The sequence below is a fragment of the Nothoprocta perdicaria genome, unplaced genomic scaffold (genome assembly GCF_003342845.1).
Source record: "Nothoprocta perdicaria isolate Ctin4 unplaced genomic scaffold, notPer1 scaffold_102, whole genome shotgun sequence".
In the NCBI taxonomy this organism is placed as follows: Eukaryota; Metazoa; Chordata; class Aves; order Tinamiformes; family Tinamidae; genus Nothoprocta; species Nothoprocta perdicaria.
Window position 1 is genome coordinate 532,905 of NW_020454117.1, and position 24,393 is coordinate 557,297.

The 24,393-nt window shown below is 37.9% G+C and overlaps 1 protein-coding gene across 2 annotated transcripts in view; it reads right to left on the minus strand.

Annotated features, from left to right (window-relative positions):
• NECTIN3 (nectin cell adhesion molecule 3) overlaps positions 1 to 23,502 on the minus strand; it is a 34,643-nt gene extending 11,141 nt beyond the window's left edge. Inside the window, exons 1-6 of one of the 2 annotated variants that reach the window (XM_026041714.1) lie at positions 23,457 to 23,502; positions 22,514 to 22,852; positions 15,696 to 15,992; positions 13,602 to 13,719; positions 10,519 to 10,670; positions 2,913 to 4,098 (exon numbers count right to left, since the gene is read on the minus strand). In XM_026041714.1, coding sequence (XP_025897499.1) covers positions 3,506 to 4,098; positions 10,519 to 10,670; positions 13,602 to 13,719; positions 15,696 to 15,992; positions 22,514 to 22,852; positions 23,457 to 23,493 — 1,536 coding nt within the window. In that variant the 5' untranslated portion in view covers positions 23,494 to 23,502 and the 3' untranslated portion in view covers positions 2,913 to 3,505. Of the gene's footprint in view, positions 1 to 2,912; positions 4,099 to 10,518; positions 10,671 to 13,601; positions 13,720 to 15,695; positions 15,993 to 22,513; positions 22,853 to 23,456 lie in introns of those variants that run through there. The other variant, XM_026041723.1, reaches the window with a different exon arrangement.
• Between the last annotated feature and the right edge of the window lie 891 nt (positions 23,503 to 24,393).

Below are 24,393 nucleotides of genomic sequence, written 5' to 3' on the forward strand. Positions count from 1 at the left end.
CTCTTACCAGAAGAAATTTTCGGAGCTTTTTCAGCTATACCCCCTATTACTGTAACAAAAACCAGAACTAATATCAATCACAAGTGTGTTTTTTCTTTTCTTCCTAATTTCTTCTATTAATACTAAAGTATAAAGCCATAGGTTAACAAAACAAGCAAACAGGCAGGAATCTGAGTTACTGTACAACACTGATGTAACCTATTATCTTAAGCAATCAACGTTCTCTTTTAGGATATATATTTGATGGAAGCAGCTTTCCTGACACAATCTTCATTTACTGTCATAACACTACCCACCACACTTCCTTTTTATCTTTAACTTTGGGCACATGAATTGGCTTTAGTTTACACTGGATATCTGGTTAAAGCCAGTTTGCTGCTGGAAATAGAGAGCGTTAGGCCCAGAATTCATGAAGACACCGGTCTTGYGACTGCAGCTTCCCTAGAAAAGTTGCTTGCCTGTAGGTTTTATAGCATACTGTGTTTTCATAGACCTTTAGTGTGTTTTTTTCTGGTAAGCTTTGCAATAAACGCTAAAACATCTTCAAGTGTAAGTTCAATAAAAGCCTGGCCATTGACCGCGGTTTGGAGTGATAGGGTAATGGCCACCGGCTTCCCTCAACATGAGGAAACACAGGTGCTCTTGCATCAAGAGCAGCAACATACAGGAACTGACACCTTCAGTTATCAGTGCTGACTTCCTTCGCTTTTAAATTGCCTGGGAAAAAAAAAAAGAAAAAAAGTACAAAAAATAAAACCAGTCTAACACCAGAGAAGTGATCAGAAACTCAAGGCCATCTTGCCAAGCTGACCAAGAGAGAAAACACCAGAGATACATGGTACCAACTACACCACAATGTGTGGTCATTTGGAATTGTTTTATTCCAACAAATGTGGTTAAATTGAAGTCATCAGATTTTTTTTTTTTTTTAAAAAAGGTTTTTCCCAAGAATGTGAATCCTAAATATTAGCTGTGCTTAAGGTACAATTGTTTAGACAGCACCTATCCCTACATAGCGTTCTCAGTTGTTTACACTTTTAAAAACTATTCCTAAAGCCAACTGTTTTGTAAGCTTAGGGTCTTTAAGGAAATACTTAAAAAAAAAACCCTGCCCTGTTATCCAACTTTACACACCTGCTCCCCTTGACTTTTGCAAACAGTTTTGAACACTACCTATGCTGAAGAACATAACAAAAGTTTATTCACACAACAGCCATTTGTACTTACAATCAATTCTTTTTTTTACAGCAGATATAATGTACAAAACATTGCAATACTTTAAGACCTATCCCTATTACCAACTGTAACTCCAAAACATTTCAACTTCTCAATCATTAAATATTTTAACAAAAGAAAAAAACCCTCAAAATCCACAGAGACACAAGTATGATATCCCATGTGGAGAACAGGTTTATGGTTATGTTTATTTTGAAGTAAGACCATCTTTTAAAGATGATATATCAAGGTTTTTTTTTGTTTAAGAGGTATGATCCCTTTACTTTGGAAATAATTTGCACCAGAACTTTCTACTAGAAACTCAACTCCTTTCTTTGAATTTGCACTCAAACTACGAATACACAGAATAGTATTTGCTATTGTACTTGAGACTTCTGTCCATTATGCACCAAAGCTCAGTTAATAAGAATGTGAACTTTAGCTGCTTGAGGAACCACCCCACGCGACTTGCAAAAGCAGCAGTTGTCTTGCTCTTTTAAGACACGCAGCCATGTGTGATCACAGTGTATTGTCTACAACACTCAATGCAGCTATCTGTGTCAAGCTCCAARTGCTGTAAGCTTCTAAATACTATGAGAACAGAAAAAAAACTTCCAGCATGAATGTCCATGAAGTAGCCRTAATCGAGTCCATTACAAGAAATGGAACAGGCAGTTTTTCCTTTTCAGATTTCTAAAACTAATAGCTTGATAATCTTCATTTTTCCAGCTAGATGTTTAAAAATGGCACTTCCAAAAAGTCATCCTTCTGATTTTGAATTCATCCTTGTTCTGCAAGTCATCTAGAGTTACTTCATTTCAACTTGCCTCCCCCTAATCAGCAGTTTTAGTTTGGAGAACCTGCCCAGGACACAGTAGAACTACATCAGGTCACAGAGTAGATGTCCTACAGATGATGTCCTTTTAAAGAACAAGCACTTACTGTTAAAGCAGTAGCAAGTTATGGAGAAGAATTCCCCTGTGGCACAGACTGCAGAGCATACCTAACCTTCTGCTCCATAGMTTTGGTATTTGTGGTGCATTTGTTGTATAGTTGTAGTACATTTTTACTGCATGAAGTGGCAATGCACTGTCTGCCTTCCTCTTACTAACCTGAAGTTTCAGGCACCCTTTCTAAAGGGTAATTTTTACCTTTCATCSCCCATGTAACTTCTAAAACTCGTCATCCAGATGTAGTGTAAAACTGCCCTTTTAACTACAGGTCAGAAAGTCTCTAGCAAACTTAACACCTCTTCACAGGCTTGGTGTGTTATTGGTATCCTGGAAAATATGCAAGCTTGCTGGCGTCTCCAACTTACAGATCCCCTGGCATTTTTTTCCTACATGTGTTCAATTTGCCAGCTTCCAGATTCAAAGGTAGGATTTCCACAAAGCCTTACAAATTGGCTTTAAGACTATTATGTGTACTTGCAAAAAAAGAGTCTTGTATTCAGTAATGAGTTTGGACACCCTGTTAAATACAGGCCTAGCAAAATACCTCACTTATATGTATATATACACACACGCTAGCAGAAGCTTTTAAAAATCAACGACTATAAAAATATTTTTAATATGCCTCAAAAGACAAGCCTTTGACATGGTTACGCAGTTACTTATCAAAGACTTGTTTATAGATAACTTATTTTCAGTGCAATGACTTAAGTACACAGTTACATAAAGGCTCATTAAAATGCTAAGAGGTATTCATTTTTGTGCAGAAAACCTAGAAATAAAGCTTTGATTCTGCTCCAACTCATTTTAATTGGCAAAGTGGTTGCTATATAGAAGCATTAGATTTGTCATGGATGGTGTGTAGATTTAAGGAATACACTTAAGAGTTCTGCATTAACTCACTGTACTGCATTACTAGAGCTCTGCAAATTAAATGCCCCAAAAGATTACTTGATCACTGTCTTAGGTAAACTTCTTKTTCAATCAGAAAGCCAAGAAAGCCACCTTTTATTCTGAATCAAGTCTGGATGGTAACTTTAATTTACCTTTGTTACCTCTGACATAGATCAATATAAGCACTCTGCATTAAAATTCAAATCTTGAACAGTAGTACAGCATTGGGAGAAAAAAAATAATAAAAAAGTTCAAAGCAGCTCAAATACATTTTCCCAGATTCCACATTTCAATTTGTCAAGTCACAATATAAAAAGCTTGGGAAAAAAAAACAAAAAAAAGAAAACTTCAAAAAGTTTATTCCTCCTTATGTGTAAGTATAAACAATCAGAAAGTGACCAGCCAATGAAGTGAATTGCAGGTACAAGTTTAGGTTTCAGTGGTGACTACACATACCACTCCCTCCGGGATATTACCGAGCCATCTATGTGAGAAACAAAGTCTTCTTCATTGTCATCGTAACATTCACCACCCATATATTTCATCCCCAGTGTTCCACCTTCATAATAATCCATTGGTCTTTCATAGCGTTCCTGGTACCTGTTAATATTGTCTATATTGTTCCACTCTGGCTTTTCAGGGTCTTGTAAATAATCTTTAGAGATTAGGCTGTTCATTGGATGTTTTATTTCTTTTTTTAGACTGTCAGGGTAAGAATCCACATCATCTGACTGGAGAACATCTATTTGAGATTCTTTTTGCATATCTGAAGGTGGAAGGTAGTTCTTAGCAAAGTAGTCACCACGGAACGTCCGTCTTCTCCTATAGCAGATAATTCCAACCAAAACACTGACAAGTATGAGGAAGAGGGCCCCCCCCACCGCACTACCGATGACGGTACCCCAAGTGTCTTCCTGCATTGCTGGCAAGGTTGATGTTGGGATATTTATTATTCTAGGTTCTGTTGCTAAACCTGTGATGCCATCAGTCGAAGGATGCCAGGGAACCGTGGGCAGTCGAGTGGTAGTAGTAGGAGGATCTAATGGAAAGAGCAAAGAGGTAGACAAGACACAGAAAAGGCACAGAATGTCAATGCATGCTAAATCAGTTAAGGGTTTATAAGAAAGCCAAGTTGATGGATACGATCTACAAGAATAGTTTTTCATTCTCAAGTTTGCGGTACTCCAAAATGAGCCTCTTATTTTCCACAGCCTTTGAAACAGCTTTAGTGCACTGTATTCTGAGCTATGCCGCAGCAGGATAGGAAGCATCCTGAATAGTGCAGGACAAGTAAATGTTTAAGGCAACATCTTGCCCTCCTCACAGTTATGAGATGCAGCTTTCCTGCCCAGACATTCCCTGTTCCATATTTCTCATCCATGGGACAGCACTGTATCGCAAATATGAAACACAAAGTCCCATGTCTTTCCAGACAGTACTTAGAAAMAGTGGATCAAATGAACGACAAAATAAGTTAACATCAAATACTCTCCAGAAATTTTTCAGAGCAAGAGTGTAAGAATGAAAAACTATAAAACGTGTGCTAAGTCAACAGCACATGAGCTACTAATTTCAAGAAGCTATTCTCTCCAAAAATACTTGCCATATTAACACAACTTAGCTTCAGGTTTTGAGTAGTGAAGGAAGCGTAGTTCAAAGTGGCACATACAAAGCTAATCTCAAAATAACATTGTCTATACTTGAACAGTGAGCTTCCAGCATTTTAAGTACCAAAAAGCCTGAAACACTTGAAGTAAAAATGCCATCGTGCATTCCTCCAGGAAATAAATTGATTCCTCACATGCAAAAATATTTGTGTTCTCCCCATGGAGGTACATCAGCAACCGATTTCACATGGGGCTATACAAGTAAACAAGGCACTGCCAGTTACTGGGCTTCTCCCTGGGTCTGACTTTGTCCCTGTATTCTTTACACCAGCTGGAGTTTTGTGCAGCTGCAGTTAAGACAGAGTTGCAAGCAAAGGGCTGATGATCACCAGAGTGCTTCTCAAAATTACTTTGGACTGCAATTCATATGCAGCACYAGTTTCTACATTAGTGCTGTGTCGAATAAAAAGGTTTATTTTGCCTTGCCCAAAGCAAGATAGTTTTAAAAACAGTAAAGAGACGAACTCTAAATATGTTACTACATCTTAAATCTTTTAGAGAGAATACTACATGGTCACTAGTTCACTACATCATGTTGTTATGGAGTTAAATGAACATAAGCAAGTTCCATGGAACCATTACTATCATCTTATGGAGGCACATAAATTTACCAAACGCAAGTAGAATAGAACTGGAGATTGGTCAAACTTCTAGTTATTTGACAAATCTTACACTTGGAAGTTGAAAAAGGTTTAAATATATTGATGGTCATTTCGTTCTCRTRGCAGACAGAATTGCCAGGTTTGTCGTGAGCTATTAATACAATTCATAGTTCAAACTGCTCCCCACTGCTGAATGTGAGACTTAAACCTAAGTAGAGTTTTGTATGGATTTTACAGAGCATAATTATGACCTGACCATGTAAAAGTAGTGGTGACTTGTTAGGTGTCTATACATAAATGATATTAATTTGACAGCAGACAAGAAACTAAACAAGTATAATCAAAATGAACAAAAGGAGTTCAGATTATGATTTTAGTAAAAACAGGTTTAAAGTGAGTTTCATACTTTAACAAAGATGTAGAAATTTAGGAATCCGAATTTTCCAGGGTTCCCATGTCCTACAAATCCATAGGTGAAGTAGTTAAAATCCCATTTCTCTTCCTTGAAGACACATTTCAGTCAGGATATAAGATTTGTTGGTTTGATACACAAATTTCAAACAGGATTACAAATATTTAGTCTTTTTATTTATTTATTTCAAAGTCCCTGGCAGGCAAATCAGCTATTCTCCTCTAATGCTGAGGTGTTTAGGTATCATCCTCTATGCTAAAAAAAAAAAAAGCCTAAGCATGGAACACTTGCTTCTGGGAAAGTTTAGCCTTCATTCCTAGAGAAGTAGAGATAGTGGCAACTATACTGTACTGCTAATGCGTGAGCATTTTAAATTTCATCCACCAACTGCCAGATTGTCTAGCTGAGTTCTTTTCAAGGACAAGTTGACATATTAATCTTAATTTCACCACAACTCTAATATAAATTCAGGGTTCATTCTCAATCTGTTCAAAGTACTTCTACCGGGATGATATGTCAATATTGTCATTCTGCAATGATAAAAGTATTAAAATCAGTTTTCTTTGTTTACAGAGGAGAAAAGATCAGTTACACCTAGGAACCTGTAAAGTTCTGCAGAGCTTTTCAAAAGAGAAGGAAAAAAAAAATTATCAAATCAAGCTTCCCAAATAGAAAATCATGGAAATAATTAAGACCAAGAGTGCCTGTGGAATTTCAAAAGCTATGGCACTGATGTGGCAGCCTATGTAGCAGCACAGATTTACAGTGTACTCAAGAATCCACACAGGCCACAGAGCTGCAAAAATCTGGAAACATTTCAGTTTTTAGTAATCAAGTTGCCTTGATTTTAACTTTGCTTACTCTTTTATGGGCTCCAGTTAAATCCTTGCGACATATTCCCAAGAGTAAAGATAAGAGCAAGTCAAGACTCATAAAAAGGTTCTTGTAGTGTTACATAGTTACCATCCTCATTAAAATAAGATGGACTTTAACTCAAGAAACCAGGAAGGGCAGGAGCCTATTCCTTGTCAGTACAATAAACAAACCACTTCCCTCCAGAGATAAAAACCTCCATTCAGCTTTCGTGGTCTGTTTCAAACCAGTCTTCCTTATTAGTCTKCCACCAATAAAAGCAAGATTGGTTCTTTGCTTCAAGTTATGCACTAACATCTGCTCAAAGACACTATGGTCACTGTACAGTACACTGGGCTTCCCTTTTATTATRTATTTCCTAGACTTTTCCATGAAAGCTGCTATCAGCTTGCAAGAGTAGTTTTGTTCCACTTGGGTCTGATATTTTCATGCTTCCCTTAAATGACTCTTCTTTATCCAATTTTCACAGCTCTTTGCAATGCAAACAACTTAATTGCAAAGGCTCCTCTGTGTAAGGTAAGCTTAGATATATTGGTTATATATTCTAGCTATGTGCATTGGCTGTTCTCCTATCCCCCAAATACTGCATCTCTCYCTCTGAATGCACTTGCAACACATCCTGGTTCAAGTGTCCTGGGCCCATCCTCTCTCTTCCTCCAATTCAAAGCCAATGGAAGCTGAAGAGGCAGAGAGGGATGGTCACTCCTTACTAACAGAGCAACATTGTCAAACAACTTCTGCTAAGCCTTACCCTGAAATTAAGGAGCCTTTCATTTTACATAACTGACCACTTAAATCTAGAGAATGAAAAACTTCAACTACAAACCATTTCAAATATAGCTCAATATGAATTTTGAGAAGTGAAAYGATCAACTCCATAGTGAGGAAAAACCTAAATATTACCATGTATCTCTTTCAGATAAAGTTGCCACTTAAAGATTACATAAATTAAGTCTTGGAGGGAAAGGTACTTTGGCATAGTCACCACCAAGTATTAATTCTGATAGTCAAAGGCTGACTGGTTCCAAAAACACAACAGTCTAGTTCCTCCAATATGGAAGAACAAACCCCAAACCTCACATGCTGCTATTCAAGAACACAATCCATAAATTTCTGACAGACATAAATGAGAGAGTTAAATGAAGAGTCAAATACTCTTTCCAGATTACAAGGATCATTCTCRAAGACCATGTTCCTCAAAAGGGAACATTTGAGACTTAACAGGACTTAAAATATGAGGTTATGCCTACYGTGATCAGAAAAACAATATCAAGTTTCAAATTATATGTTCTTATTTAAGATGCTGAAGACTCTTCAGGAAAAACTTTAAGAGCAACTGGAGCAAAACAAAAATATCCCAAACAATCTCTTTGGCAACAGAGCTAGAAACCTGCCATAGGCCATCACCATTTCCTATCCAATTAACCAATGACAATATATAAATAACCAATTGGTTATTGACAAGTCATTAACCAATGCCCTTCAGCCGAACCAACTGTTAATGGGGATTCAGCATCTTCCTATGGGAAGGATGAATTATGGGCCTTGAACAGGAGTTAAGAGCTCTCCTCCAGTCACATGGAATTAATCCTAAACCAAGTTTCTAGCCTCAGACAGGCCTGAGTATCCACAACTCACTATGACTCAGTAATCTCAATATTGGAAGATGAAAAAAATCACCATAAACAGTAGATGCCTTCTCTGACCATTGTTGGTGCTTTGTAGAAGCAGATCATAAGCCTGAGATAAAAACATGGTGGTCTGAAAAAAGTTATGTCCAAATTAAGAAAATAAAGCAGAAGAACAAAAAAATCCACACAAGTAACACACAAGCAACAGCCAGAAATAACAGTTCAGCACTTGTACTTTTCCCTAGAGTCCTATAGGAACAGAGAAAGAGGACAGTCCAGTTTGGCTCTTCCTTGACTCTTCACTCCATTTTCCCCCCAGTTATTTTCCAAATGTGCCTCACTGCCTATTTTTGCTAGAGCAAATAAAAATGCAGCCTGAATGCCACACATTGATGTTGAAATTCATTGCAACCAGACAGAAAACACAGCTGAAGCATCTTCAGAGCCTTAACCAGACTCCGAATCTACCCTAAACTTGCAAATACAAAAGGCCATTTAATCAGAGATGGGATGCACTACAACATTTCTTTAGGCAAAGATTATGAGAACCAGAAAAAAGTACTTGTTCTGCTTCAGATTTTGAATAAGTTCCTCCTTGGCAAACAGACTACATTTCTGTTAAGAGTCTTATTCYGGCATATAGGTGGGAATCAGCGAAGAGCATCAACAGTCATGTATGCACAGCAAGAAGAGCAAGGCCCAAGAAAAACAGTGCCAGCAGTCACCTTATTGGTGCTGTCAGCGAGACAGTCACCTCCTGCAGCAACAGGAGGTCCCCTACGCTATCACTSCCCATCACTGTGGGTAGTCTGAGATTAGTGATCAATCTTCCACATGCAGCAGTAGTGACTATAGGAATTCATTTAGAAGACTGACAGCTTTCAAAAGTTCTTATATTACATTGTACATTACATTGCAGGGTACAGCTCTGGACAATTTCCTGTTTTATTGAGCACTAGCAGATAACCGCCAGAAAGCTACAGGCATGACAATGAGAACCTGTCAGCCTGACAAATACATTTATGGTCACCTCAAGAATTTTTCCTGGAAGGAAAAATGACACTTCAACCCACACACAACTTTCTTAGCAGTCTGCAAGACAAGAAGTCATCRTAATTATAATTCCAAAATCAGTTGTTTCTGCATAAGTAACATGGTCTGACTTGCTCAGAAACAAAAACTTGTGAAATGGACTTGGGTGATGCTCCTCCCCTTACCAGTGGAATAAGGAAGCTAAGGGCAGAGCTGTACTTGGAGAAACTAGAAATAGTTTAAATGATTTTGAACATTACATTCCAGAAGACTATTTCGTTATACTTAATGATGCCTTCTTTTTTCCCCATCTTTAAATTACTTAAGACTTCCTAAAAAGCAATAGTCTTTGTAATTGTTTCAAGTCTGATTAACAGTCATGAGTTTTTCCATACAGGAATTACTGAAAATAAATATTTAGAGTAATTTCTCAGATGCGACTTTCASCAGCAACTATAGAACTTAGGTCTTTTAAGAGATAAAATTTAAGTCTCATTTACCTTGAAGTATTTATGAGTTTGCAGCTAACAAGCCAATTAGCTAGCCAGCTAATTGGAGCCTATTCATTTTCACAATGGCTCATAGTGTAGTTAGTCTGACAGCTGGAAACAGTACCTCCTGTTCTACAACTGCTGTTAACTAACAAACATGAACAGATACAAGTGGCTTCAAACATTCTGCATCCTGAGTTTAGTCTTAAGCTCTCATTCTCATAAGCTCTCATTCTCTTGAGGCATTCATATTTAATTTCTATATTTGCACTATTTGTACAAATATTGTACAAATATTTGCAATATTTGTACTATTACTTATGTTTCTACTCATGTATTTTATAAAGAGAATGCCTACCCACACACACCCTAAGACCCAGTGCTGAGTGAACTCTTCAAGTCCTTGCGAAGAAATTGCCACAGTAAAACATGAAGCTAACATTTAGCATCAAGCAAAAGTGATATGACTATTTCCTTGACAGCACAGACACAAAAAGARACAAAAGGAAGTTCACCTACCAAAAGTAATAGGAGTAGCACTAGGACAAAAAACTTCAGGCCTAAGAGCTTCCATTATATGGTGTTGTTACTAAAGGGTCAATTTAATTCCAAGTTTTATTGCAGCTCTTAAGCTTAATACTTAACACTGAAGTAGGAAGTATTTAATATACTGAGCAGCTCAGTTTGCTCGTTCAGTTATTGACAAAAGAGTCAAAGTTAAGATATTGTCTTTGCCAAGCCATAGACTTACCCAATATGTAAATAGTCTTCTGATCACTTCTTTGACCAAGGGAATTGGTCACCTTACAGATGTAAGTCCCAGTGTAGTTGTAAGTCAATGGGCTGTTGAACTGCAGAGTGTTGTTGACAGAGAGCAATCCTTCAGGCCACTGCCCATCGAGTCTACAATAAAACGGATATATTTTAAGTAAGCGTCTTTACAACTAAAAACTAAATATATCTTATAGAAGGCAATATTTGTAGTAATCTAGAGATGGAACTTTTGATGAGCTTTTTAATATTCTCAAAGAATCCTTCTGGAGTATTTTCAGTGAACATTTAGTTCTTTAAGTTAAGGGATTTAGTTCCAATCTTCAGCACAACATTTGCTGACACTTGGGAGGTAAGTAGAAAATAAACTTTTGAAAGCATTGAAGAGTTTAAAAGAACTTGGCACAACTATCCACTCAAAGTGTACGAACCAGCAGTCAAGGTACAAAGTCTTTCTACCACCATCAGTATTATCTAGCCAGTTGAGTTATTGGGATAAAGAACACTTCTGCCAATATGAGGTTTTTATAGGGCAATAGGACTAGCATTTCACAGCAAGTGTTCAAGCAGTTCCTTCCCTCTCTGCCTGCCTCTTTTCTCCCTGGACCATTTTCCCTTCCAAATTAYAGAAACATAACTCAATTTGCTGCTTAGAACAAAGTGTGTGGTCCCAATGCTTCATGCCCTGAAGCATKCTGCATGTGCCTGCAGAACAACTGTGCAAAGTAGAGAAAGGAGAAGGGAAAGAGGCATCAAAACTACTTTAAGAGAGCTACCAAATGCAAAACACACATCAGGGTGTCTGCCTGTGTATATCATCACATCGTGGCAGACTCCAGTTTCCCTCACTTATGACTTCAACTTCAAACTTCTGCTAAATCACTCCTCAATCCTAAATTCAGCCATTTGAGAATCTCCTTGTAGTTTAAATTCTTAGGCACCTTACTCCCCCTTGSGCACTTATGAAGTCACATAATGATACTGCTCTGCCGCATCCTAWTTGGCTGCTGTGTGAAAACCTATGAGGTATCAACTCAAACACTTGACAACCTGATCTCTGTATCCTGGAATAATCCACTTTTYTTTTAAAGTAATAATTCAAATAAGAGCCTCCTGTGACATGTTCAATCATATTCTTAAATAGAAAAAAAAACAAACAAAAAGCCAAAAGAATATGAACATATAAACTCAAACAGTGTAAGCTCAGGAAGATGTTGCTACTTGAAGTAGATACAAGTGTAATGAACAACCTATGCTGTTCACATGTGTTGCAGATGGGTACTCATCTGCAACATAAAAGGTTTCTGACAAATACTTTTCCCGTGGTCCTCATGCTATAGCCAACGACACACCTGCATTTAGAGACTCCAATTACTTTGCTAATAATTATTGCTCAGAGCTCCTTCTGCTAAAACAACTTAATACCAGTGATTGAAATCAAAGATTCTGATTTTTTAAATATATATATGCATTAAATACACAATATTGCAAACCTTGGAGTGCTCTAATGTAATATTATATTAAAGGTTTCACATATTTTATATATTATTCATTTGGAAAGCTTTGTTTTTTTTTAATCCTAGTAACACACTAGGATTAGGAGCAATTCCTTGCTCCTAAGGAATAAAGAAGTCTTGGCTAATGGTTCTAAGATTCTATTTTAGTTTCAAATCAGTAAGATACTGAGCAAGTTGAACACAGGTTACTTAAGCACATTAAATTTTATTGTGAATAGGTTTTTTTTCCCCAGCCTCTAAAAGGTCTCCTCTCAGTAACACTACAGCTGTTTAGATGGGTTTTGCTCAGTAAAGCAAAAGGTAAATTTTATTCTACAGAATGCTAAGTATAGAATGCCTTGTGTCGCTCTCTTGCACTAAATTTAACAGCTTAATATTAAGCTAATAGCTTAAACTAACCATTTAAACTTTACACTGAATTTAAACTAAGCATTAGGTGGGAATGGCAGCCTACCATGCCACACAGGTAATACCATTCATTGTACAAAGTCTTCTTTAGTGCAGTTGTACCATTCTGATTGCAGTTAGCTGCAATACTAACTCAAGACTTGCACGGTTACTTTTAGGTCCAAAGCAGTTCAACAGAAAAACAAAAACGTATTAATTGTCCTCAGGCAACTCCAAACTTACTGCAGCTTCAAAGCACATTTGACTTAGTGTTCCTATACACTAAGTTATATCTGCCATTGGGAAGGAAAGAAATACAATGCAGATTCAGAACAGTAAATACCCCCATGCTTTAATGGCATAAGCATTATAACAGAACTACATTTAAGTTACCCTYCTGAAAATTGTTTTCTTGGTTTCAACTGTCACTAACTCAATTTAAAGCAGCTCCTTATTTTCCTTTTTCCCCCTCCCCTTTTACAAAACAGTGTCTTTCTCTTTCCAAAAACACATCCCAAAAGCCAAGCAGTACATCTCAAAGTAGGGCCATCCAGTCCCTCTCTTCGTAACATACAGCTGCTACGTAAGAAATACTTCCTATTTCCCTCTCATGTACAGTCAAACTGAAGTTTGCAGCAAGCAAGGAAAATGCTGCATCTATTCCTCTTGGCAACTACTGGAGGACTTGAAGAAAAAGAAAACACACAAGAGACCCATTAACCTTAAGGAAGGCTAATGTCCATAATCACTCTGTAGTATAGGCCACCTCAACTTCAGATTCCAAATCTTAGAGAGCAGATGTGAAACTCTTTTCAAGTGTTTGCAACCAACTTTTAAGTAATAAGACAGAACTGAAGAATTGCTGGATCTCTACTAGACTGAGCTTTGGATGATCTGTTGCAATATTTAGGTTGAACAAAAGTAAAAACTAAAATGATTTTATCCTAAAAGTAATGACAAAGTGTCCAAACTTGTACATTTAAAGTTTTTCCACCCATTCATATCACACACACACCCCTTCCTTTTTGTAGGAGTCTGAATTGCATCACTACCACCCAACTCACACATTCCTTGTTTTCAAACCAGGTATTCTATAAACAAAGAGATACCATTCACAGCACTGGAATCAAGTAYCAAGTCCCTTTTTATAAATATTTACCTGGTCCACACAAGTTCCACAGGTAAAGGATTTGCATCAGCATTACATTTGAGTTGAACATTTTCTCTTCCAATGAACCAGTTTCCATCATAGCCAGTTACGGAAACTTCTGGCGCATCTACCAAGAAAAGATTTCTTCTATCAATAATGACAACGTTTTCTTTAAACTAAGACTGTTCAACCGTCAGTTTAATGGTGCAGATGACATTTGTCTCATTTCTTAAAATGACACACAAACCAAAACCGACTTCTAAGCTACAGCAAAGCACACAGCAGTAGATTCTGTTAGACACAGTAACTTATTGAAAATACCCAGCGAAATATTGACATCAGCACACATACTTATTTGGGAAAAATGAAAGCTTTTGGAAGACGGTTGGTTTAATGTCCTTTCAAAATGGAGAAGGGAAGGTAGAAATATTTTTCAGTAACAAGATAAAGGCAGATAAGAAAGTGTTCAGAGAAGCCAGATAATTAACAAAGGAAAGAGGTCACAAATGCAGGCTGYAAATTGATAATTAAGAGCAACTGGTATCATCAAATGGGACTTCGTCGTCACAGACATAAAAAGCCACCTACTTCAGGTATGTAGGAGAAATTTGGTCACCTATCTCCCATAACATACAGAGACCAGTATGATTCAGTATTAATCCTGTGCAGTAAGAGCTTATGAGGGTTGCAGTACAAGTTCTGAGCTTAAGCAAAGAATGAGAGATGACTTGAGCATTAAGACTTCGACACCTTGGCTTCTCATTTGTTGCTCAGTTATTTACTACACAATTGTGTGGCAAAGCTTAGCTGAGCACTGGCGCTCAGGTATGAGTACCCTGCTCTGCTCTCTTTTTGAAGTTGCCAAAAATCCGCCCTTTTATTCACTGTTCAGGGCAACAGTGGGAACAACCATATCTATTCCTGAATCAGCTTCACTTAGATCTAGAACTTCAGTGTAGTATCTTACAAATCATTACAGTATAAATCTTACATCCAAATGATTTCAGTTGTGCAAAGAAAAACCACAGTTATGCACCCAATGCAATAACCACATTCTCATCTTTAGAAGACAAGTAGTATAAACGTCTAAAAGAGTGAGACTCCCCCAAAGAAGTTGTCTCAAGACCTAAGCAGCATCAGTCACCTTAAAAAAGGTGAAGGTCAAGTATGACACCCAAGTCTGTCTTGGTTGAAAGAGATGACCTCTCAGAAACTCAACAAAACTGCAGGAGGCTTGGTCAAACAAAAATAGTGAGGTTTATGCTATACAGGCATTACTTTTTTTTTTTTTTTTTTTTTAAAGAAAATGGATTCACAGACTAAGCGTCAGGATACTTTAAAGCTGCACACAACTAAAATGAGTACCAAAGGAAACACTTGAAAATGGTTCATTTTGGTTGCATAACCATTAATTAAAAATGGATCACATGCCTAAAGGTTATTYGTATTAAGTCATTTTAGATCAGCAGAGTTACAAGACATCTAACTTATGCCCTGTAATGCCACAAAATTGTTACAGAAGCCTGGAGTAGCTATTCAGGTTTGAATTACACGAGAATCTGGGTCCTTGGGATTCAGACAACTCAGATTACCATTGTGTGTATATATATACACTCTCATTTCGTTATGGAAATTACAATGTGAACAAGTAATCTGAAAAATAACTTGAAAATATCTGAGGGATAAGTTCTCAAAAATGAATCTTAATTAGAATTCCTCTTTAATACTGCTGAAATGGTTTCAAAAGAACATCAGCTGACAATTTCAGGCTCTGTAAACAGTTTACATATCAATTGAGTGTGTTATTTTGCCTGTGAATTTGGAAAGCTGAATACAAACATGAGCAAGTTTACACAGAGACATTTCCTAAATTTAAAGCTAYGTTTACAGTATTTTAACTTGGTTAGATGATTGTATTTAACTTTAAATGCACAGTCCCTCGCTTCTATTTCTGAATAACCTATTACACGCTTTTTATAGCATTTTATTTTCCTTTAATTCCTCTGAAACAGTATGTGGCCATCTCATCCCATGAAGGCTACACCTAATAAACAGCATGGTTAAAATATGTAATGAGTAGTAGCTACCTTACAGAATACTTACACTGTATGTCCAAAACTTGAGAGTATCGTATCTCCTTTGGCAAAGCCGGGTGCCTCACCACACACGTTACACGTCTTCCTCTTGCAAACCGTGTCGGGACAATGATGTACTGACTTACAACTGTCACCGTCTCATTTGGAAAGGACGTGGAGCTGGATTCCATTTCACCAAGACCTCCTTCCCAGTCAATCTCTGCAGCGGGTTTTCCAGTGGCTGCTGTACAAATTGCTGCTACTGTCTGATTCGCACCATCTATCAGAGGATTTGATCCTTTTGTTAAGCTCACAACAGGTTCAACTATCAGAGAGGAAGAAGAAAAAGTAGATTTTAACTCAAAACAATCCATATCCTCAAAACTATTATTTAGAACAACTGAACAAGAATAATCTAGCTGCGAAAGGTCAAGTTTATATCAAAGGTGGTAACGAAATTGCTTTCACTTGGTAGCACTGTTCACTTTTGTCCGCTGATTAAAGCTTAATGTTGTTCACATTTAATGCATCAACAGGGAACTCCCAGAGAGTTCAAAATGCCAACTACACTGCTCCAGTGCAGTGTCTGACAATATAGATAGCTTAAGATACTGGGCTGAAACTACACTTAAAAAAGGGGGTTAGATTCTGCTGCACTAAGCGTTAAATTCAATGCTTTCAGTTTGTGGCATTTCAAAGCTAGCAGTGGATGTTAAGTTTATTCTTCAGTTGGCCAGTGCAGCAGTGACAACTGGTGTCAAGCTGCCAGCATCCCAATCAGGAACCGCCAACTAACCTGYAGGAAAACACTGTGCGCGTGTGTATGCACAGGCCTACGTGCACACACGTTCTCAGTGTTTTGCTTGTGTTGCACTGCACACTGCAGTGCAGCTTCAAGGCATGTTTGCAGCTTCCCAAGTCACTATGTGCTTCAGGACTCAATGTAAGTTTGTGAAAAYTAGCCTTAAAACATACAGCCTGTTTTAGGTCAAAATTAAATATAAATGCTTTAGGATGACTAGCTGTTACATCGTCAATGGCACTGTGTTCATGTGGTGTATCTAAGCAAGAACTGAAAATATCATCAACCTTATTTCACAAAGGTTTTACAGTGTTGAAGTGGTCACAGCCTTTAGGGCAAAGTCCATCATCAAATTTATGCATATTTTAAATTCAGTTTGTTACTAGACATCTTTAAGATATTCCATCAGCAAAATGACACCTTCCCTTCAAAGACCATTGCCCCTCATTGTCTCCGTCATACCTGTTAGCAAACCAGCCTTCTGTTAATTCTGCTAATACCTTTGTATATGAAACTTTTTTTTTTTCCTCCTTCTTTCCCTCAAAAGCTATTCCCTTTAACCAAGTTTCCTAACCCCCATACTTCCATTACTGGATTTCAGACTACCTACTATGTGGAAAGGCAATACATTATACAACTGATGCAGGAGCTAAAACAAACAAAAACACTGAAGTCAAAGCTTTTTCTGTAGAAAGGACACTAAATGGACTTCCCTTTCTCCTCCCAACTATAAAGTATCACATAGCCTACAGAAACTGCACGTATTCCCTCATATTTTCACTAAGTAGCCTCCACAACTGATGGGGGAGAAAAGTTGAGCAGGCACACAGGTAGTGAGGAAAAAATGTGACAAAGAGGCAAGAATAAAGAACCTTTTTAAATAAACTCACACAATAAACAAAAAAGCAGCATATCTCCAAAAGCTGTCCTTATACTAACTACTCCTATAAGGTACATCTGCAGTGGACAGCAATCTAGCAGGGAAGGCTCTTTAAACAGTTCATGCATGAAGACTACTGTATTCTGTGAGTATTAGTTTGCCAGCAACATTCGCCAGACATGGGTCACAGCCTTAACTACAGAAGTGTTAGGATTRAAGAGGAAAATAAAACCATTTCTCCAAGGCACTTCAAATACCAAGCATCAGACCAGTGAAACCACAATACACTATTTTGAAGAAAAACTTGAATTCTTAYATGCCCTATTATTTTTTTCCCCCTAATATTAAGTTTTGGCTGGGAAAAAAAGGCACCAGGACACTTCTTATCTAAGGTCAAGCTTAAAGTTAAAAACTAGGCAAGGACATTCTTACAGGTCAGAGCAGCACGCTCCACAGTATTAGAAATGACAGCTACGAATGAATTCAAAAACATAAGCACTGCCTACTATCATCTACAGAAGTGAAAAAAATTTGACTCAGTACCACACTAAAGACTCAAGCAAAGCCTCAGCTAGAGAAAGGGCATTTTTTTTCCTTCAGGTTTCCTCTGAAATTGGTGTGACTGAACAGCTTCAACGGATAAAGTAATTCTCAGTCTTGGATTTCTCAAAAAGACAAAGTTGAGCTATTCAAAGCTACTCCAGTTCCAGAGTGCTTCTGGGGTTCAGTTTAAATTGAACATATGGCTTGGCCTTCACTGCTGCATGCTCTTGTAAACCCTGATTCCTGGACTAGAAACCACCTGACAGGGTGGCCAAATAGCTACTGAAGGCGCAAAGCAATGTCCTTTGGAAGACCTGGGTAGTTTCTGTTGTCCTTCCTTCACAGTTGCTTTATTCTAGCAGCTGAAGCAACAACTGAAACCCAGCTACTCATGCTACAGGTTTTGTAGTCATTTATTATCTTAAACTATGACTGAAGCACCACTTGAATGAATTTTCAGATTCAAGTGTATAATGGTACCTCCTAATCTCACCTCTCATATCAGCAAACAGGTACTTTTTCAGCTTGGAATAAAGATAACCCTAAGCTTTTATTTATTTTAGCAAGGGGCAAGGCAGGGAATGCAACTTCAAAGTATTAAAAGAGGCTACTTAAGCCATTCCATAGAAACACTATGCACTATCCAGGAAAACTGAAGGGGGGAGGTGGTGGGGGGAAAATCAAACCCCACCACACAGCACTTTGGGTAAGAGTCCCCAGACTGGGGAGGGAGAGAAAAAAAAAAAAAAGAAATCCCACAAAGATGCAGGAGTAGAGGGGACTGGCTTCCACAATGCATAAATAACAGGTCAGTGGCAAATTTTTTTTTTTTTCTAAATTAACACAGTAGATAGGAATGGGTATAGGCTATTAAAAGATTAGTGCACATGGGATGTCTTATTCACACATCTTAGAGCTCTAAGAGCCTGAAGCAACTTCACAGCATGAATTACCTTCCAGTTACATGAAGCAGCAGTGCTTCAAGTATGAGCTGAACCTGTAGCTAACTACTCTGGGAAAGTCTCACCCACCTTACACATCCAYGCTCCCTCATTTACCGATTCATGACCATTTCTTCACTGCCATTATAAGCCTTTTTACTCCTGCTTTACATTATGTTTACAAGGACTGCCAGAGACCTCTTTTTGTTGAGTCCTTTACAGAAGGACAACATAATAAACTACCCAGAAAAGAAAGAGTCTTGAGGTCCTAGGTTTCAGAAAGCTYCTACCTCCAGCTTTCAACATTAAAAGAAAAAGAGAACAGAAGCAGCTATCTTACATTTTCTTCCACCACTGCCCAGAAAGGCTAGAGGGGACTGGCATGATTACAACATAAACAGTGTTATTTTCCACTTACCATTAAATCCACTAGCTACCCCACCACAGCATGACACTGGGACTTGTCAGCCCTTTCTTCTTTCTAACTGACATATCCTTGAATAACCTTCTCTAAAGAATAGAATTCCTACTTTTTAGTTTGTCCCTCCCCCTCAAAACCATGACCTTACATTTCTGAAAAATAAAACTTATCCAGTCCTCTACATTAATCCTTTATTACTGACTTTTCCCTCCCCTAMACTAGTCATTTCACTAATTCAGCTCATAGTGGTACATGCTATCACCTTACTTCAGAACCACGTGCATATTACTCCAACCAGTATTTTTCCAACACAACTATTTTATCAGAATTCCCTGTCAGGATCTATTTTCCATACTGTTTGACAGGCATCTTCTTAATCTTAATTTCTTACTTTAAGAATTTCTATATTAGCATCTCTGGGATTTACTCAKACTGAGTAGATCTTCATCCATCAACTTTGTGACGCTTTTCTTTTTCATTAAAAAATAGGTTAATAGGTACCTTACCATGATACTGGTAAGAGTTGCAAGATGTACTTTATTAATATGCAGACGAACATGTCAGCTTGTTAAGACAGTAGCCATCAAACTGAATGACATCTGGAAATACTGAAAGCATTTGAGAAGGCAGTTAGGCAGGGTATGTAAACTCTGCTAGCTACCCCACCACACACCATTTCTTCTACCTTCAAACACCTTCAGCTGGTTTGCATCATTGTCCTCAGAAAGACAAAGAACCCCAAATGAAGAAGCTTGGCATACAAGTCTTCACATTTCCAGCTCCCTCATATTACAGAAGCTCGAAGGACCACAGTGTTAGACAATGCCAATACAGCAGTTTGTCCCTAAAAGCATCTCCAGTTTTTAACAAAATTTAACCTCTTCTAGAGAGAATTTCCTTTAGATTATAAAGCAGGAAGTTGAGTAAACTGGGAGTAAGGACAGTCAACCAATGTGGTAGGTCTMTGAAGCTTAAATACCTCAAGGGAGACTTTCCAAATATGCAATTTTATACAATTAATATGCTGCATCAGATGAAATATTTTATCCTGCAGTTGTGTTCTTCCCATGTTTGTCTTYAGTGTCTCTGCCTCACCGTGTACAAGCCTGTTACAGACAAAGCCAACTAGTACCTCACTGATAGCAATGCACAGCAGGAGTGGGGAAAACACGCACCACTGCTGGGACTGGAAACCATCAGCTCCTGGACATGAATTTCTCCTCACTTACAGGACAGGTTTTTAGAACTGTAGCAGAACAAACAGAATAAAGCTGATTTGAAGTTACGTCAGGTTTTACATTCTGAAAGGACATATTCCAYGCTTAAGATAGAGTTTAGCTTGTGGTTTGCTGATCTTAGGCCTGTAAGCTCACATATAATTCACTAATATACCTATTCTGAGAAGCTAACATTTTTCTACTCAAGTATAGATGTCAGTATAACAGTTTKTTTTGGTAAAAGGAAAGTGACCTTTTCTGAGGACAGAGAAAGCAGCTAAGTCAGACACAGTCCTACCCTGTTCTACATGCAAGTCAAGAAATGGCTACATAGGAGGGAAAGGCAAACAGTACTTAGAAAACAAGCCAAAGGAACAGAATAATGGAAGCAGACAAGTTCAAACACCACTTTTCTCCCTACTCCTCACYCCTGATCAGAACTACAGCTAATCTTCCCCTTTTGTAGCAGAAATATTCCCCTCAAACATGCAAGTTGGTTACTAGTTTTGGGGGTACAGGTGGAAGGAAGGCATTTCTATTAACTAGGTTTTGCAATTCAGAGGCTGACTGCTGATCACTGACAACCATCAGCAACTCCAGAAAAGCTCAAGGCTAGGATATGTCCAATAAATGCTCTTCTGCCTATTCCAACTGCAGGTTTTGATCACACGCAAGTCACCAAGCACACTGTTACCCTCCACATTGTTCTGTGTGATAGATTAAACATAGAGCACACATTTCTCTGCACTGTGTGTGGCCTTCTCAGCTCCTGCAAAAATCTAAAATCTGAGGAGGGTGACAGATGCAACTACTAAAATCCTAGCAAAAAAAATCCTAGGAAAAAAAATCCTAGGAAATGAGACTTACTGAAAGAGATGAGGGAAAGCAGTAAAACCAAGCCTCCCATTTCCCCTTCGTCTCAGGGAATCCCAGCAGCTGAGACTTGAATTCAAGGGAGTGCTACAGTAGTCACAGACATAACATCACTTGCAGTGTAGGTAGAAGATGGGTCATAAGGCTTCATGCTCTGTATCACATGGAACTTCTTGGGGAGAGCTTGTTTCCAACTGGAGTAACTTGCTTTGAGGTGTTTATTTTGCCCCACCTTGTGGTGAAATTCAGTTTACTGAGTGTGCTGCCCAGCCATAGGATTTAACTTACATGGTATTCTATTATCCAGGAAACAGGCAACAGTGAAAAACAAGAACCTAAACCACCCACTTRTTAACAAAGCTAGAATGACCAAGGACCACTTTGGCTGAATAAAATGCTACCTGACCACTCACAGATGGAGAACTTATTTATATTGATCTATAATTATTCTTAAAGAAAGAACAAGTCAACAAGTTTTAAAATCAAGAAAATCATTTTACTTCAGACTGCACTACTAAGTCTACTTGTGAGTTAGTAGTCCTTTATGGCAGCATTTCACCACAAAAAAAGTAAAACTCAACCAGTTTAAGGTTCTGCTTATCTTGAAATAAGAAACTTATTCTATATAAGTTTCATATTTGTACTATTCATAACCAGGGGGCTTAAATCCTCTCCTTTTTCTTCTCACAGTTCTCACTAGTGCACTGAATAGCTTTATTTAACACTCATACTGTGCAGACAATTCACACAGCTAGCCCAAAGCAGTTAAAGTTATTGTATTAACAGCATAATTATCAGGAAACCTAGACASGGTGGTGACTAACAGTATCTTTAGCAGCTTCTCAGCACACACATGCATCTCTAGTATCTGCATTGCCAAGCCCAAAATTTAAAATTGTGTGCAAAAATTTTTAGATAAGTATGATGTTTAAAGTGCTTGGGGTTTTTTGTTTTTAATTCAAGATAATCAAGGAGCAAGTTCCAAAGAAACAAGACCCTAAGCAAGTCTCTTCACTGAAGAAAGAGCATCAATAAGGCTGCTGAATACATCTTCCCACTGAAGATGTAAAGAGTAAAGGTTATAGAGTAAAATACATGAATAAATTTGCAGAATTTCATCAATAAGTTTGTGCTAGTCATCTAATCTCTTTATGAAGAAGTTGACTTACCTAGTACTGTTACAATTGTTGATGACTGTGCATTTCCAAGGGGAAAGGTGGCTGCCTTGCAAATATATTCTCCCGCATCAGAAAAGCTTACGTTTTTTAAGATGATGGTCGCATCAGTAAGAGAGTAATTTTTAAATGCCGCTCTTCCTTGGTATTCTCCTTGAATAGAAATTCCATATTCCGGATGGTGAACAGCAATAGTCCGTGAACTTTTACCATACATCTTCTCCCAAGACACTTGCGTAATTGTCTCATTTACATCAATTATGCATTTCAGTGCAACCTTCTTCCCCCAAACTGCCGTCACATGTGGATCAACAATTGGTCCAGCTAAGGCACCTAAAAAGAAAGCAATCATTAGTTGGGGCACAAGAACGTGAAGTCTTAAGCTAATCGCTGAAGACAATTTATTGTGAAGGCTTACGTTTCTGCAAATTAACTCCCACTTCCCTGTGAAAAGTCRTATTATTCATGTGACTCACAGCAGCGTGGAAATACATCAACCTTAAAGGTAGGCTCTGAGCAGCAACATCAGAGAGAGTTGAACCCCAACTGGGTCCACCAAGCTAGTGGCAGATCAACCATTCTTCACTGAAGACCACACTATGACGCAACTTCTACCAACAGGACCTGGTAGTTGTCTAACTGCTGCATCAAGACTTYGGAAATCTTAACAGGTATCAGTGCATTACAGGAGGGGGAAGAAAACAAGCAAACAACAACAAACCCATAACACACATGAGAGTTGCAGTCAGACTACCAATGCAGAGCCTCAGGTAAAAAAAATAAGATGGAAGTAGAAAAATTGCTATAATCTAAGAGTTAAGATTCCTAATAAAAATATCTAACAAGAAAGGCATAAATCAAACTATCACTACCCATGCCACTGAATAAAATACAAAGAGTAGCAACATATTACCCCATCTTAACAGTGATAGCCAACCTGAATCTGAATTCCATTCTAGCTTTTGTCCCTTCATCTCCAGGATGAGACAGTATCCCCGTACAAGGCAAGTCTTTCTGCTACACCACAGTGCAAAGTCTCCATGCTCTTCTTCCTTCTGCAAGACTAGACATGGTCACTGCCTGCTTAGGRCTTAATGCACTTCTGTTGTAGACCTATGATACTTTCCTTAGTAGTAACTATGGTCTGAACTCAAGTGTTTTAGATCAGCCTCTTTCAAGAGAAGAAATCCACTGGAGAACGCAGTTTTACTCCTACACAAAGTTCACTAAATTGTAGGTATGTTTCATTTCAGCTAAAACTGATGCTCTGGTACATTSAAATATCCATTTTCCTGGAGTAGTGTAAATTAGTATGATGAATAAGGTCTTACACCATACTGTATTTGTTTCTACTGAACAGGTTTCAGAGAAGCTATTTCATCTTGAGTTGACTGTCTTGAGTTGTTAAGCCACTATTCAAGCTGTTACCTAATAAACTAATCCAAGGAACTAGATCTCAGACTAAATCTTAGTCTTCCAAGTCACACTCGATGTCATTCAATTTAAGGCATTAACAACCTCTTTCAATTAAAAGTTCCAACAAAATGATGTGTTCAAAAAAAAAAAGAATTTGATAAGAGATGGATACTCTTACAAAAGGGTTGTTGAAAGCTTTCCACTTCCCACCCACTGATTTTTCAGTGTTCAAACCATAAGTCAATGAAGTCATGAAGTGATTTAGAGATTTGACTATAGATTTCTTCAGTATTAGATGCCTGACTAATACCAACAGAATGAAAACACCAAGTCGCACAAATCAAATACAGCCAGAACCTTATCTCTAGATTGATACACTAGTCTTCAAAACTACGTGACGAAGGGAAAACAATCATGTTAAACTCATTCTAGAATTTGTTTCAGTTGAAAAAAACCCC